The sequence below is a fragment of the Strigops habroptila genome, chromosome 6, assembly GCF_004027225.2.
Source record: "Strigops habroptila isolate Jane chromosome 6, bStrHab1.2.pri, whole genome shotgun sequence".
Taxonomy (NCBI): domain Eukaryota; kingdom Metazoa; phylum Chordata; class Aves; order Psittaciformes; family Psittacidae; genus Strigops; species Strigops habroptila.
This window is the reverse complement of record NC_044282.2, coordinates 11,576,269-11,590,300: the sequence shown is the minus strand read 5'-3', so window position 1 is coordinate 11,590,300 and position 14,032 is coordinate 11,576,269. Positions and strand designations below refer to the sequence as shown.

The window sequence follows — 14,032 nt, the reverse complement described above, 5'->3', positions numbered from 1 at the left end:
ATTGATGTGGGGAGTTTCCTAGAAAAGGAGAAAAATTGTTGGGATGAAGAGCCCATGTTTTCATCTGATGCTTTCTGAACACCCCTTCTTCTCTCCCACCCTCCAAATCCCTCTTGGAGGGCATTCCAGGAACCAAATAGCAAAAGCTCTTAGTTAGCAAACTAAAGTTTCCTCATCAAACTCAATTATGTAACTTGACATGGCAGTGAGCATTTGGTGAGACTGCAGCTTCGAGTCAGCAAGTGGCACACAGCGCTTGTACAAATTCTCCTGACTGTAATCCACTGGCTTTCAGGATGTCTGTTAAATTAGCTCGGTTCAGTCCAAATTTTGGCATGCTCTTGCATGCAAACCTCACAGCAAGGTATCTGTGCTAGGCGTGGATCTCTGACTGCAAAAGTAGTGCTGTGAATACATCTAATTAATAGTTCAATAAATGTAGCTCATTTATAGATCCCCAAGCCCTTTTTCCAATTCATTACCATGCTTCACCTATCCACACTTCTTTGGAGGAAAGCAGATGAGCAGTCCCTGGAGTAACATCTTGTGGAGGTGAGGGGAGGGAAGGAATATCTCCCCCCTGCTGAAAAAAAATGAAACCCAAAACAAAACAATCCCACTTCCTTAGTGCTTTTACACCCCAAGGTTTCTGTGTCAGCCCTACTTACCCTTGCAGTGTAAGCCTACCACAGATTCCTAAACGCTTCTCATTTGAAGTAGTTTGGCCTTTGAACTCTCTTCCTATCAGTGATGGTTTGTTTTGTCAAATGACAATGAGCAAGCCAAAGTGCTGAGGAGACGATTACTGACTGCTGATGTCCTGATGCAGGTTCAAAACCACAAGGAGGGAAGCAGGAATGTCAAGAATCCCAGCATGCCATTAATGACCTAGCAAAGTAGCAAAAAGCTATTTACGCTACTGACAGAAGCTGCACGCAGGTGCTGAGTGTTCACCAAATGAGATAAAAGATAGTACAAGAGTCTAAGACCTCATTCGGCTCCTGGGCTTTCAAAACCTAAGTTACTGCTATTAGGCCCTGATCCTGCAATTTACAACAGGCGGACCAGAATTTAAGCCCTACCTGCTATATACTAAATTTAAGATCTGGGGCCTTAAAAATTATTTCAAGCAGTTTTCCTGATTCTTCAGAAGATCTGGTCACTTGTTTCAAAGGCAAATTAAGAGCCTTTGTGTGATCTTGAATATCAAACTAGTACATGGATACAGATTACCTCCTATGTTTTTGTATTCACAGGACAGCTGTCAGGAATTTTTTGAGGAAAACTTCTTCAGCAGAAAATATTGAAGCTGAAATTGCTTTGGGCTCTTATTTGTTCTGTGACTTCCAATTTTCACTCTGTTCTTACACCAAAATCCTAATCTCTTCAGTTTTTCAGTTCCTCCAAGTGCTAAAGCTTACCTTTTTTCTTTTTTTATTGCTAATGTGGTGTTTCAGCTATACCTACATAATGATAAATAATCATCCTCTCTGGAACTCAAAGCATGTAATTGATGTGAACCCTAACACAGAGATCTGGGCTTGCCAATCACAGAATAGTTCTCAAGCCATTTTCTCAGCACCAGGAGTAAGAACTGTGCACTTTAAGTAGCCTCTCCTATTTGTAGGGCCAGCTCCCAGGTGCATTGTTGTGACCGCTTATGCAGAGTCAGTGACACATGAACTGAGACATGAAATTAGAAATATTGAGTGATTGTTGTGCTTAGGTTCAACTTCCTCCTTTATACACCTCTGGCCAGTATGGGTTTGATCCACTATACGTATTCATTTTAGTCTTTTCATTACAAGAACGTTGCAATTAAACCTGAATTTTGTGCTCAAGAGACAAATGGAAATTGAAAGCTTTGTTTGTCTAGCTCAGCTAAAGACTATCCAGAAGTGCAGACTTCCCTTTTGCTGTACTGCTTCAGCTTGTCTTATTTGCTTTTGTAAGAGTTATATCTGCAAAGAGAGCACAGTTTATTTTCCATAAATATTGTAATATTAGCCTAAATCCTGCAGCTACCACTGAGAAAACCAGTTACATCTGCTATCACAGGTACATGGTGTGCAGGGGCCTGTAAATTCTTTCTTAAAGACATCTTAACTTTTAAACAATACCATCAGGCATTCTCAGTCTGTTATCACATTACTACCAGGTTCATGCCGAAGACTGACTTTATAATGTCTCTGAAATCCTGTTTAAAAGACGAATATCCACCATACAGCTTGAACACTTAAGTTCTTACTCACAGGCTGCACTACTGGATGAATTAGTAACTGATTGGCAGCTACAACTGCTAGCTGTTTTATCTGAAACAACAAATAGAGGATGTTGAACTCTGCATGTGTATAAGTAACATTCAAAATAATGGTCACCTAGCAGTAAGTCTCTTCTTTCTTATGAATATTATCAACAACATTTAAACAAAATTAACTTACAGGTCATCAGGACAATTGTTTGGAGATTCCAGCCTTCCTCCTGACCGTACATGTTGTAAAACTTCTGTATTGGAGAAACCTGGATATGGTTGTTGACCCAAAGTTAATGTTTCCCACACTAAGACTCCAAAAGCCCTAAGAAATATCAACAACAACAAAAATAATTACCATTGTCATCATGAACAATCTCCCTGTCAACAGCTAAAATGTGTCTAACCTAAGAATAAGACTCAATTAGAAAAATTAGGAGTAAGAAGTTTCAGTTTGTTGTGAAACAATTCAGATGTCCTTAAGCAAGCCCCTGTAATAGCTAAAATAAGTGTGTAGAACTAAGACTTTCCCAAACTCACCGAGATGCAGCTTAGAAGACACAGTGGCCACAGCTTCCCTGGTCAACACTCTGTGGTTGAGCATGTCCTCACTTAAACAACTGTTTAGAAATCTCTAGAGGTGTTGTAGAAAATGGAGAGAGACAAGTTTTCCTAAGCACCACTCACAAAGCAATCAGCACCTCATTTGGTTTGGCACGGAGCATTAAGCAGCTTGCTTAGGTAAATGTAAGTGTGGCAGTCAAATGCATGGGCTGCAGGGGCTGAGGACTTGGACAAGATTGGTGTGCTGCAGCCCACCATAACTACCTATGGCTACCAAAATCAAGACTTGTGTGTATCTCGGGTTTAATGGATCTGGTTTGGTGTAGTTTTTTTTTTCCCATGCCTCCTGACAGTGGGTCTCTGCTTTTTCATCATGGGTCTCTGCTTCTTCATCATAAACTGAAAGCCACCCAAATACACACTGTAAGTAAACCTCCACAGCAAAGTACTATGGCCTTCCCCTGTAATGATGCAGAGAAATTTGTGCTTCAAAATAAAGAAAGTCACCAGAAGAAGGTGAAATGAAAAGTATTTGACTGTAGGAAGGAAATAGCAATTAATCTAATGGAGAACAAAATAGAACAGCATGCAGGGAGTCAATTCATTGACTAATCAAGCAAAAACCACATCGTGGGCCTAGTACAAAATTATTCCACTGAGTGACACTAGTTCTTTCCAACCAGAATCCAAAGCTAGAGTTCAAAGCATTAAGAAATGCATCCATGCAGGTACTGTCATTGTGCCAAACTCTTCATTAGCTCATTAAAATATTGCTTAAGAGGAAATCTGCCTTAGCTTAAAAATTATTAAAGATGGCAATATTCAACCTTATCATTCCTTCTGTAAACCAATATTTTCTTGCTGTGGGATTTAGTATGATTATTCCCACAGCTGTGTGGCTACTATTACTCACCAGACATCAGAGCGATTTGTAAAGACACCATCAATGAGGCTTTCAGGAGCCATCCATCTCACAGGGAGTAAGCCTTCTCCTCTTTTCCTGTAATAATCATTTTTATAGATATCTCTGGCAAGTCCAAAATCACCAATCTTTACTATCCGGGAAGAGCTCCCATATTCTTTCTCAGACACAAGGCAGTTGCGAGCAGCCAGGTCCCTGATTTGCAAGGCAGAAATGAGAGGATGGAGTTAGTATTGCAGAAAAACGCAGGTCAGAAGGGACCTCTGGACATCATCTGGTTCAACCCTCTCTTCAGAGCAGTGTCAATTTCAAGTGGCTGAGGCCTCATCCAGTTAAGTTTTGAATATCTGCAAGACTGGAGGTGACACAGCTTCTCAGGACAACCTGTTCCAGTGATTGATCCTGCGCGTTGTGAACAATATTATCTAATTTCCTTTGCTTTAACTTGTGCCTGTTGCTTCTCAGCTTTTCCCTGTGTATCTCTGGGAAAAGTCTGGCTCTGTGCCCTCCATGGCTACCCATTAGGCAGATGAAAACAGTAAATGGATCTCCCCACTTGCCCTTCTCTGTTGCAGAGGATATAATTCTTGCCTAGGGTGCAGTGGGTCCTGGATTCGGATCCTAGGTCTCACCATTTTGTGAGAGAACCATAGGTGATTTTTAGCAGAAAAGCATAACATCAATTTTTAACTCCAGTGCTCTCACCTTCCCTCATACACTGCAACATCTTTCTAGGCATTTTTTTCCAAGATAATACAATCAGTCCTATATTGTGGGTAAACCTTGGAAGACTAAGGAAATAAATTCTGTACCTGTGTATAAAATGCATTTTCTCTAAATAGACACAGCCTTTGCAAATATCCAAACATATATCCAAGAGGTCAGTCACTGTCAGTAAAGGACTCTGAAGCTACAAGAAACAAAGACAGAAGTTAGCCAAGTCTTACAGCTTTATAAACTCAGAATGACAACCTCCCTCTGCAAAGATGGTATTGTTTCCTCATTTGAAATGTATAGGATTTTTTCCAAAACATGCAAAGCACAGGTGCAAAATCTCTGTAAGTCAACAAAGTGCATGCTAAATGCTGGCAGGGTAAACTGCCAAATCACTGCACTGCAAGACAGGTGAACACATCCTGTTCCTTGATTTGGGGCTAAGAATACTCTGGGACCTTCAGAATTGTTTCTTCATCACAGTGGAAGAAATGGGACCCTGAAAATTTCCTCCCACCAACAGATCAGGTTTTCTTACTGCTGTATTAATCAGTATAATATATTACTCTAGTAGAACACATGTATATGCACTTCAGTAGAATTCAACACTGACTGTGGATTTGATCTGATCATGTAAATAAACTTGACAATTGTTATGATGCTATAAAATTTCAGTGTCAAGCACTTTTGACCTACAATTCTACCATCCATATTCTTAATCTGCATGCAAACTGGAAAAAAATTACTTAATTAAAAATGTTTATTCTTTATTCTTTTCTCCTCTTTTCTTCTAAAGAATTTGAGGATACAGGCAGAGGGACATCTGTATCTTCCATATGCCTGGACTATGCAGTCTACTTTTTGAGAAAGGGAAAAACTGCAAAACTGTAGGCAGTTACAGGTTAAAAGTATGTGTCTCATGGTCTTTACCCTACCTTTTGCTTTCTGGCTTCTCGTAAATAGCTACGTAGATCCCCTCCTTCCATCAGCTCCAGTATAAGGTACTGAGGTTCATTTAACAGACACACGCCAAGTAACTTCAGAATGTGGGGGTGATCAAATTTACTAAAGAGAAGAAAACAACTGTAAGATTACATACAAGAAATCCAGCTGGTTGATAGCTAGTAAAGTGCATATAGCTGCAAGCAATGAATGAACAGTTTGGCCTTTACAATCCTGCCTCTACCAGCAACATGATTTAGTAACTCAGAGTGCTGGATTTGCTCAGTCATGGGGGGAGTTCAGAGACATCCTTTCAAAACACAGGTTTACACTGCACATTGTTGGGCAATCTAATGCATGTCATGCATATTAAAAGTACACTTCTTCATATTCCTAGGGAGCAAAAAAAGGTAAGTAAATGGCAATCTTATCTAAGATTAACATGAATTGACACCTGTACATTAAAGATACCTGTATTATTTTGATAGAGTACTTTTACTACTATACTCCCAGTAGAACTGGTGATTCAGAGAAATGCAGAGAAAGGTAAAAGCACAAGGTGCTACATATTATTTTACAATTACAGGAGAACTGTTTCTCACTGTACGTTTTCAAGAGAAACAAAATATGCACAAGGAATACTTGCAGACATGCTAGTGATTGCCTGTGAGTGTCCAAGAAGGTAGGGATTATCACAGAGCAATCAGCACTCTCGGATCTAGCACTTTTAAAAGAATGAAGAACATTTATTACCCCTATCAGTGCCTGTTTTTACAATCACATTTCTTGTGTTAGAAAACAGTTTCCCTTTTGCACTGCTGTGTGAAAGGACTTACTTACACTGGCAGTCAGAGAAACTTGACTCGGGGGAACTGATGGTGTCCAAAATGATGCCAAATGCACCAGTGTAAACAAACAAAACAGAGGGACATTTTCCTTCTAACCTCTTTTAATCTACATAATCTTAGGTGTGGGCAAAGACTTCAGCAAAAAGTGTGATTCTGAATTTTACAGTTCCCCCCAGCCCCTAGCACATACCTCTCAATCAGATAAATTTTGGCACTCTCAATAACAAAAAGAGGGGAAGGAGCACCTGGCACTCTCCTTACAACTCACACAGCCCTTTCTCCACTGAGCTATCATTCCTTACTTCCCAAGTGACGGGATACACAGAAGAAATTGCTACCTATATTTGTACACAAATGACTTGCCAACAACCATTATCAAACGACTTTTTGAAACACAGACAACACAAGTTCCCCACTGCTGTATAGCAATAATAGAAAAAACAAATAATCCTTGCTTAACTGGGACAGTACGCATAACACTACAATCCACATTTAAATGAACATCCAAAAAGGCAAGCAAAATAAAAGTTGTATTTAAATATCTAACATCAAGGTTTGTAAACAATCAGGTCTGCTTAGTTTTCCTTTCTGCCCTTGGTTTCATTTATGAGACCTTGCAGATGAATATAAAGAAAAATCATGAAGCCCTCCACAAGGGAATTAAATCATTCATTTTTCATGTTAGAAAAAAAAAAAAGAAAAGCAAAAAAAGAAATATTTAAAGCATATAAAAGTAACATTTTTAAATTATTATTTAATGATTACTGGGAATATAAAACATTTAAACTTTTCTATTCTCTTCATTTCTGTGTCTCATTTTATTGGTGCACATAGTGGCCCAAATCAGCGTTTACATTTAAGTGTAATAACTTCCAATTATATATTTTCCAGGATTTCTGGTTTTGGAGTATTAGCGGCAACAAGAAAGCAGAATTGGGGAAACTTCAGAGACTTTAACAATGGATGCATATAATTTCAATACTACACAGAAACAAGACCTTAACTGGTGGGTAAACTGAAGATATAGATTGCAGAAAGTTTACACACAACACTTACTCTTTGTCATTAATTTACACTTAATGACATGGTTCCATTTCGGTTTTCATAAGTGTCTTACCTCATTCAATGTACAGTGTGTGGAGAAAGGCAAAAAATGCAAGTTATTTTTTTAACAACATGTAAACACAAAAAAGAATGCTGTGAAAACCGATTTCAAATTTAATAACACTATGTTTTCTGTACAGGATATAAAATCCTTCATTTTTCAAAAGATGCTTCTAATTCTGCATTTATGAAGAGTGAGAGAAGTGCAGAGGTGCACCTGAAAACTAACCACACTCCCAGTCTTATGTTACTAGATGAAAACTTCAGCTGAACTTCTACTTGTTCCTGTGGAGACTCTGGAAAACCAGATTTCCAGCTGACACACAGACTTTTCCGCATGAAATTCTCACACTGGTGAGAGATGCCTTATTTTTTTTAAGTCTGTCTCAATAGAAGAGGTATGTGGCAGCCTCTAGTGGTAAATGTGCACATTCTTCAAAAAACAATTCCCACAGTAAATTGAAACTTCAAGGCATCAGCTTGTTTTGATATGTTTATTCTGGTAAAATGACATTAGCCAAATGTTGCCCAATTGCCTTTAACAACTAGCTTAGTTTTAGGTGAGTAAAGACACTGAATTATATCAGTCCAAAGCCCAATAAATTCATGATACGAGCATACTGAACTTACAGTCTGTATCTTAAATTTTGCTAATCAGTTTTATACTTTATAAGATTCATCAGTAGTAACTTAAACTTTTAGCAGAAACAGGAGAGCACCCCCAAAATGCCACTGTAATTTGTTCAGAGAAAAGCATTGCTTTCGTTCTTCTTGAAGACTACCAACCTTACATGATACTGGCATCAAAGGGTGCCCAGTGGCAAAGCTGTTCCTACCTCATTAAGTGTGCCTCCTTCAAGAATTCACTCTTCTCGTGGTCTGTTGCACCCTTCTTCAAAGTCTACTCAACAGAAAGCAAAAGTGTAATAAAAGATCATCACCACCATCATGGCACTTAAATAAAGCAATCAGACATAGACATGGCCCTAAATATACATTATTTTCCAGAATTCATTACAAGGAGATAGACAGCTTTAAGCTTTACTGCAAGGAAATACCCAAATCTGTCAATACCTGTTTCTGTGGTATAACCTCCGAGCCAAATCTCTCTGCCCATCCCATTCTGTTGCCAGAGAAATACAAAGCTGCAATTACCTTGACTGCTACTTTGGATTCTCCACTTCCATCTGCCAGAATATCTACTGCAGTCCCTTCATACACCTCTCCAAATGCTCCGCTTCCTAACAGTTTGTGTAAGTTCAGTTTCTCTCGTGGGAAAGCTGGCAGTGATTCAATCTCTGCTTGAGAAGGAAGAATGCTACAAAACAGCAATATTGGTCACTTGTTCATACCTAAGAATGTTTGAAATGTTGTTAAAATTTTTCCTTACATGAATCTAGAACTATTTGTCTCATCAGGTACGTTTAAGGGGAGCTCAGGTGTAGCCTAGATATTTTGGAAGCTATTGGAAAACAGCAGGTCTTCCTTCCCCGTTCATCTGCATTTCTTGCCAACATGAACGTAAAAGGTGGATTAGGGGCAATCCAGACCAGGGTGTACACCAGAAACCCAGCATGGTAGAGCCTGCTTAAGAGCAGATCTGCCTTGCAGTGCAGATGCAGCCCTTAACTCCACCTTGAGGTGTCAGAGATGATGAAAACTAGTCCAGGGAAGCCCTTTTAGATGTTTTTGTCCTGAAACTACATTTGCTCCGAGGACATACCTTACAGCGTAACAAGCATTGGCTATTCCTACTGTCTCAATCATGCCTCTGAGTTGAGCTAGTTCTTTATCTTCCTTGACAAACACTATGTGTCCAGGCAACGCCTGTTTTCTGGATTTCCATCTTTGGTGCCATACTGGAAGAGAAAAGACCATCAGATATTTCACTTTGAGAGCATCCCAGCATGTCAGTAGGCTGAAAGGCTGCAGGTTTTTTGTTAATCTGTTCAACATGACACGCCAGCAGCTTATATAAGTAAGACATTTCCCTCTGGCCACCATCTTTTTCCCACAAAACACAGACAACTGCTCCTTGAGCTGAGAAATCAGTCAAACATCCAATTCTGTATGTCGCAAGACCCTAGTTCAAAGGGATGCTGCTGTACTCTAGGGGGAGGATGAGGAGCGAGAGGGCAGGACCATCAGATGTGAACATCTACATCTCAGGGTAATCTCTACATCCTTTCTTCAAGGACAAAACTTAAAATGAAAAATATGGGACCCTTTGGTGAATAAATACAGTACCCAACTTGAGAATTATAAGGTACAAGTTTTTATAAGGCTACATAGGAACATTCGCACTCTTTCAGCATTCCTGTGCTCTCCCTGCAGGGAATCAACAGCAAGAAATGCCTGAGGATGGAGTGAATAGGTGTATTGTCTTTGATACTGATAACATAAATGTCTATCTCTAGGGTCTCAAAGGATAAGAATATACAAATTCCTGCCACCTCCTACCCTGGGGACTGTTCGATATTTCCATAAATCTGGAGGCCAATCATCTCCCACCATCTGAACTGCCTTTTACTGAGGGCTGGTGAACCAAGGATATGCAAAAAACTTACCACATACCAAAACCAAATAGCATGACCACAGTCAAGCCCAGCATAACAACTCCGGTCACAACAGCAGTGACAATGGTAGCGTCTAGAGAAGTCATAGTATCTGGTAAATAGAAGGGGAAAATTGGTTACTGACTGAGTATAAAAATTATATCAATCGTATGGAGTTGAGCAAACCTGAGAGAACCCTTGACCTGCCTGTTGTGTAAATGTCTTCCTCTGCACAAGCCTCTCTTGTAGGCTTGTATGTATGTATTTGGTCAGACTAATCCTCCTCCCCCAGCTCGGGGCCATTCCGGTAGTGATGACCTACTGTGTACATAGAAAGAGGAAACGCTGAACTGTTTGACCACTCCAGGTAGGATTTTCAAAAGCACCCGCAGAACATAGGTCTAACATTCTGGCTGAAGGCACAAAGTAATCCTCACATCCTTACCCAGTGTGGGAGAGCTTGCATTTATTTCAATAATCACACCATAATGCAGAGTGCACGACCACAGAGACAAACTGTTATAAACGAGCAGAAGCAAATTTCAGGCCCATAGTTGGGTGCAAAAGAATATGGATGAGTGCCAGCAGCTGGGGTCACCATATAAATGTCACCATTTATTACCTCTCAGACACATTACTTAGCCAGTGCAGCAACATCATTATTAACATAGCAGGTTTTTCTTCATAAATAGGTATGATTATTCTGAACAAAAACTTGATTAACAAAGTAAGAAAGTACAGTACATACCTTCACCCAAAATTATATCCTCGCTTGTGTCACTGTATTCACCAAGTCCCAGCACATTTGCAGCTGCCACTCTGAACTGGAAAGTTCCGTCTAAGTTCTTGGCCTTCCACATGCAAATACTGGCACAGGAGCCATTGTAAACCACCTCCCACAAGAACTTCACTTTGCTGGTGTTGTCAAACTGCTTCCTGCAACAGGCACAGCAAAATAACACAGGTATGTCGGTAACACAGTGAAGGCAGTTTACTGCTTCCCCCTCTCCCCATTCTTTGCTTCAGTTCTCTGGCCTTCACAACATCTCTGCCCGCATGAAAGCTCAATCTGGTCATGGGGTTTTGGCTACAGAGCTAAAAATTGTGCCATGCTATTTCAGCGATGCTAGGAATCACACATCTTTAGCTTGGCATTGGAAATGAAATGCTAGAACGTTTTAGACATAAAAAGCTCCAGCACTGTTTCACCTGTTTTAGTGTACACCTCACAGCCAAGATTTCAAAACCTTCTTATTTAGCTTTCAGAAAAAAAAAATCCCAACATTTATTTTTGTTTCCTGTTAGAGGTTTTTGCTTTCTTGGGCCCAGAGTAAGTTGGTGGCTCTTGTGCATCAGGTTTCACAAGCTAAACAGGAAACAAGTCATTGGCAGTGAAGACAATTCTTTAGCTAGCCAGTTTCTCATAGCATCTGCTGACTGCTGGGTATATTTCTTCCTTTCCCCATTGGACTGAGATTGATTGCTCACAATAAATTCAGAGCTGATTATTCACCAACCAAAAGAAGACCATGCATTTAAACTGGAAAGGCCATATTTGAAAACATTTCATGTCACACAAGGCTGTAATCTTTCATACGAAATGACCTTCACGATCATGTCCAACATTCGCCCAACACACTTTAATGGAGAAAAAATGTCAAACACTTCTAAACCAGAAAGACATGGGGAAACTATATGATCATGTCCTTGGTGTGTACATGGCTCTACCATACCTGTATGAAAAACAGGGGTTGTTTCAAAGGGCTAAGCAAATATTTTCTAGAATGCTATGCAACTGACCTAACATTTTTCTACCTGATCTAAAAGGACCATAAAGCAAAATTCAGTTGAAACCATCAGCACACGCACATTCAAACTGCAGGAGGAAAGCTTATTTCATTTAGAACAAAACCAAACCCCAAAAAACCAAACCCCCCCCAAAAAAAACCCAACTAAAAAACCAAAAACCAAACACCACCATCACCCCCCTACAAAAAAGAAAAAATTCCAAAATCAAACCACCACACACACCTCAGCTAGGAAGTATGATTCCAGAGATTAATAAGAAGCTGGAGCCTGTAGAACACAGTGTAGAACACAGAACTCACAGCCCTGACACAGGCCAAGGGAATGTCCTTTGTTTACTCATCAACAGCAAGCCAGGTACAAACTGGCTGTTGGCACATCAAAATTATTGTGGTCTCATAGCATGCTGCTGTAGGCTCACAGAACTGCATAGAGGAAGCTTACAGCACCAGGAAAATATGTCTGGGTGAAAACTTATATAGTTAAAGTATGCCCAGCTCCACAGTGCTATCAGTCCTTAGCTTTCATCAGCATAGAGTTAACTGAGGAGGAAGAAGTCGTAGCTGCCTTTCAAAAATTGCTTCCGTCCATCAATCCTAATTTCAAACAATGACATAGGAATATCCCAGAAGATGGAGTCTCCTCATTCTTAAATAATGCATTAATTAAGCCTTGCACTGACTGCCTTAAACAGACCTCTCCAGAGTCATGATCAAAAACGGAGAAATTTCAAAGTCACTGCCCACAGCAGTACACTATAAAATGTCCATTCAGTCCTTCCAATGCCAGTGTAGGAATAAGTGTGAACTGGCATTCTAGAGTTGCCTAGTGAGTGTGACATATATAGTCTGGCAATCTGTATTTGATATCAAAGCACTTCAAAAATTATCTAGTCATCCCAAGTGGGTGGGGATAGGTTTTGGTTTTTTATGTTTTTTCATAAGTCCTCTGAACACTAAGATATTTCTACATATATTTAGCCAAAAATACATACTACATCCTTGACATCTGTGGTTTGAGAATATCTCCAAGTCTTCTTCTAATTCACCAACATATACCCAAATATATCCCTGTGTTTCAGGGTTGGTATGGAAATGTGGTGTATATTTTCTTCTAAGTTTTCCAGGAGTTTCTGGAAATGGTGACTACTTAGCTTAACCAAGAAAGAAATCCCATGAGAAGGGCAATTTGCACCACAGATATTTCGTTCTTCCCATTAGAGCTGAGCTGAAAGCCCCTGCACACCCAGATTTGTTCCGAGCTGCTCACTATGGGGAGGAGTGCCTGCATGCGTAGCTTACCTGCTTTCTAAGATGTAGTAGGTCAGGTTGCTTCCATTGTCATCAGCCTTTTCCCACTGTACAGAGTTTTTAGTATCTTCTGCTCGTTTTGGAACTCCTGGCTTACTCGGAACACCAGCTTAGGCCAAACAGGGGAAGAAACAGAACACTTAAAATTTATTTATAGCAAGACAAAGGGGTAATGGGCAGAGAGAAAAATTTAGATGTGCACATGGGTGTTTAGACATACAAAACGACGGAGGATCTACATGAATAATCCCCAGGTAGAATGAATATTTGGCCTTCTCTTTGCAATGGACAAATTTCATGTCCATCCATGCATGGACATGCAGCCTTTCACCAACAGATAGGAGTTCACATGCATGTAGGCAGTCCATCTCAGTTTCCCTCACTCTTTTCCTCTGCTCCACTTGGAAGTGAATTTCATTTCTTTCCCCTATTATTTTTGCAGATATGAAATTTTGTTATTTATTTTTTTAAAACACAAAACTGTTGGCTTTTAGTATAAGAAAATTGCCTACTAAAATTTACAAAATATTGTGTTTGAATGCTAATGTCCTGAAAATAGTCTTAAAATCTCGTTACTTTACGTTAAGCGCTTACCTGTAGTTTTAAAGCTTGTTGAGGAGGAAGTGCTTTTCACTCCTGTAACATAAACTACTTTTACTCTTACAAAGTAGCTGGTTGAAGGAAGAGTTCCTGTGAGATTGCATGTGTAAACAAGATCTGCTGTGCACGTAGTTGTTGTAGGAGAAAACCAATTGCTTTTTGTTTGCCACTAGAAAAATAAGATGTCGTCGTGGTTAACTTTGTTGCTCTGCTGAAAGTTTGTCACAGTTCTATTCCTGGGTAGGTTAACTACTTTGCCACCTTTTATTATCATAGAGGAGAGATTACACATGTGCTGTTTCAATCACGGGACTATGTCCTCTTAGAGACCAAGGACAAAAAATCCAGGATTTTAATTTGTTTTCAGGAGACCTACAAGTCTTGGCAGCCACAAAGGACAACAGATTAAGTGACCC

The 14,032-nt window shown here is 39.8% G+C and overlaps 1 protein-coding gene across 1 annotated transcript in view; it reads right to left on the bottom strand.

Moving 5' to 3' along the window:
- The window catches only part of ROS1 (ROS proto-oncogene 1, receptor tyrosine kinase), a 70,068-nt gene that overhangs the window by 13,055 nt on the left and 42,981 nt on the right, over positions 1-14,032 (bottom strand). Inside the window, exons 32-42 of the mRNA XM_030490640.1 lie at positions 13,611-13,785; positions 13,008-13,125; positions 10,649-10,836; positions 9,920-10,012; positions 9,069-9,204; positions 8,501-8,663; positions 8,182-8,246; positions 5,387-5,516; positions 4,550-4,647; positions 3,729-3,932; positions 2,442-2,576 (exon numbers count right to left, since the gene is read on the bottom strand). Of these exons, the coding sequence (XP_030346500.1) occupies positions 2,442-2,576; positions 3,729-3,932; positions 4,550-4,647; positions 5,387-5,516; positions 8,182-8,246; positions 8,501-8,663; positions 9,069-9,204; positions 9,920-10,012; positions 10,649-10,836; positions 13,008-13,125; positions 13,611-13,785 (1,505 nt within the window). The remainder of the gene's footprint in view (positions 1-2,441; positions 2,577-3,728; positions 3,933-4,549; positions 4,648-5,386; positions 5,517-8,181; positions 8,247-8,500; positions 8,664-9,068; positions 9,205-9,919; positions 10,013-10,648; positions 10,837-13,007; positions 13,126-13,610; positions 13,786-14,032) is intronic.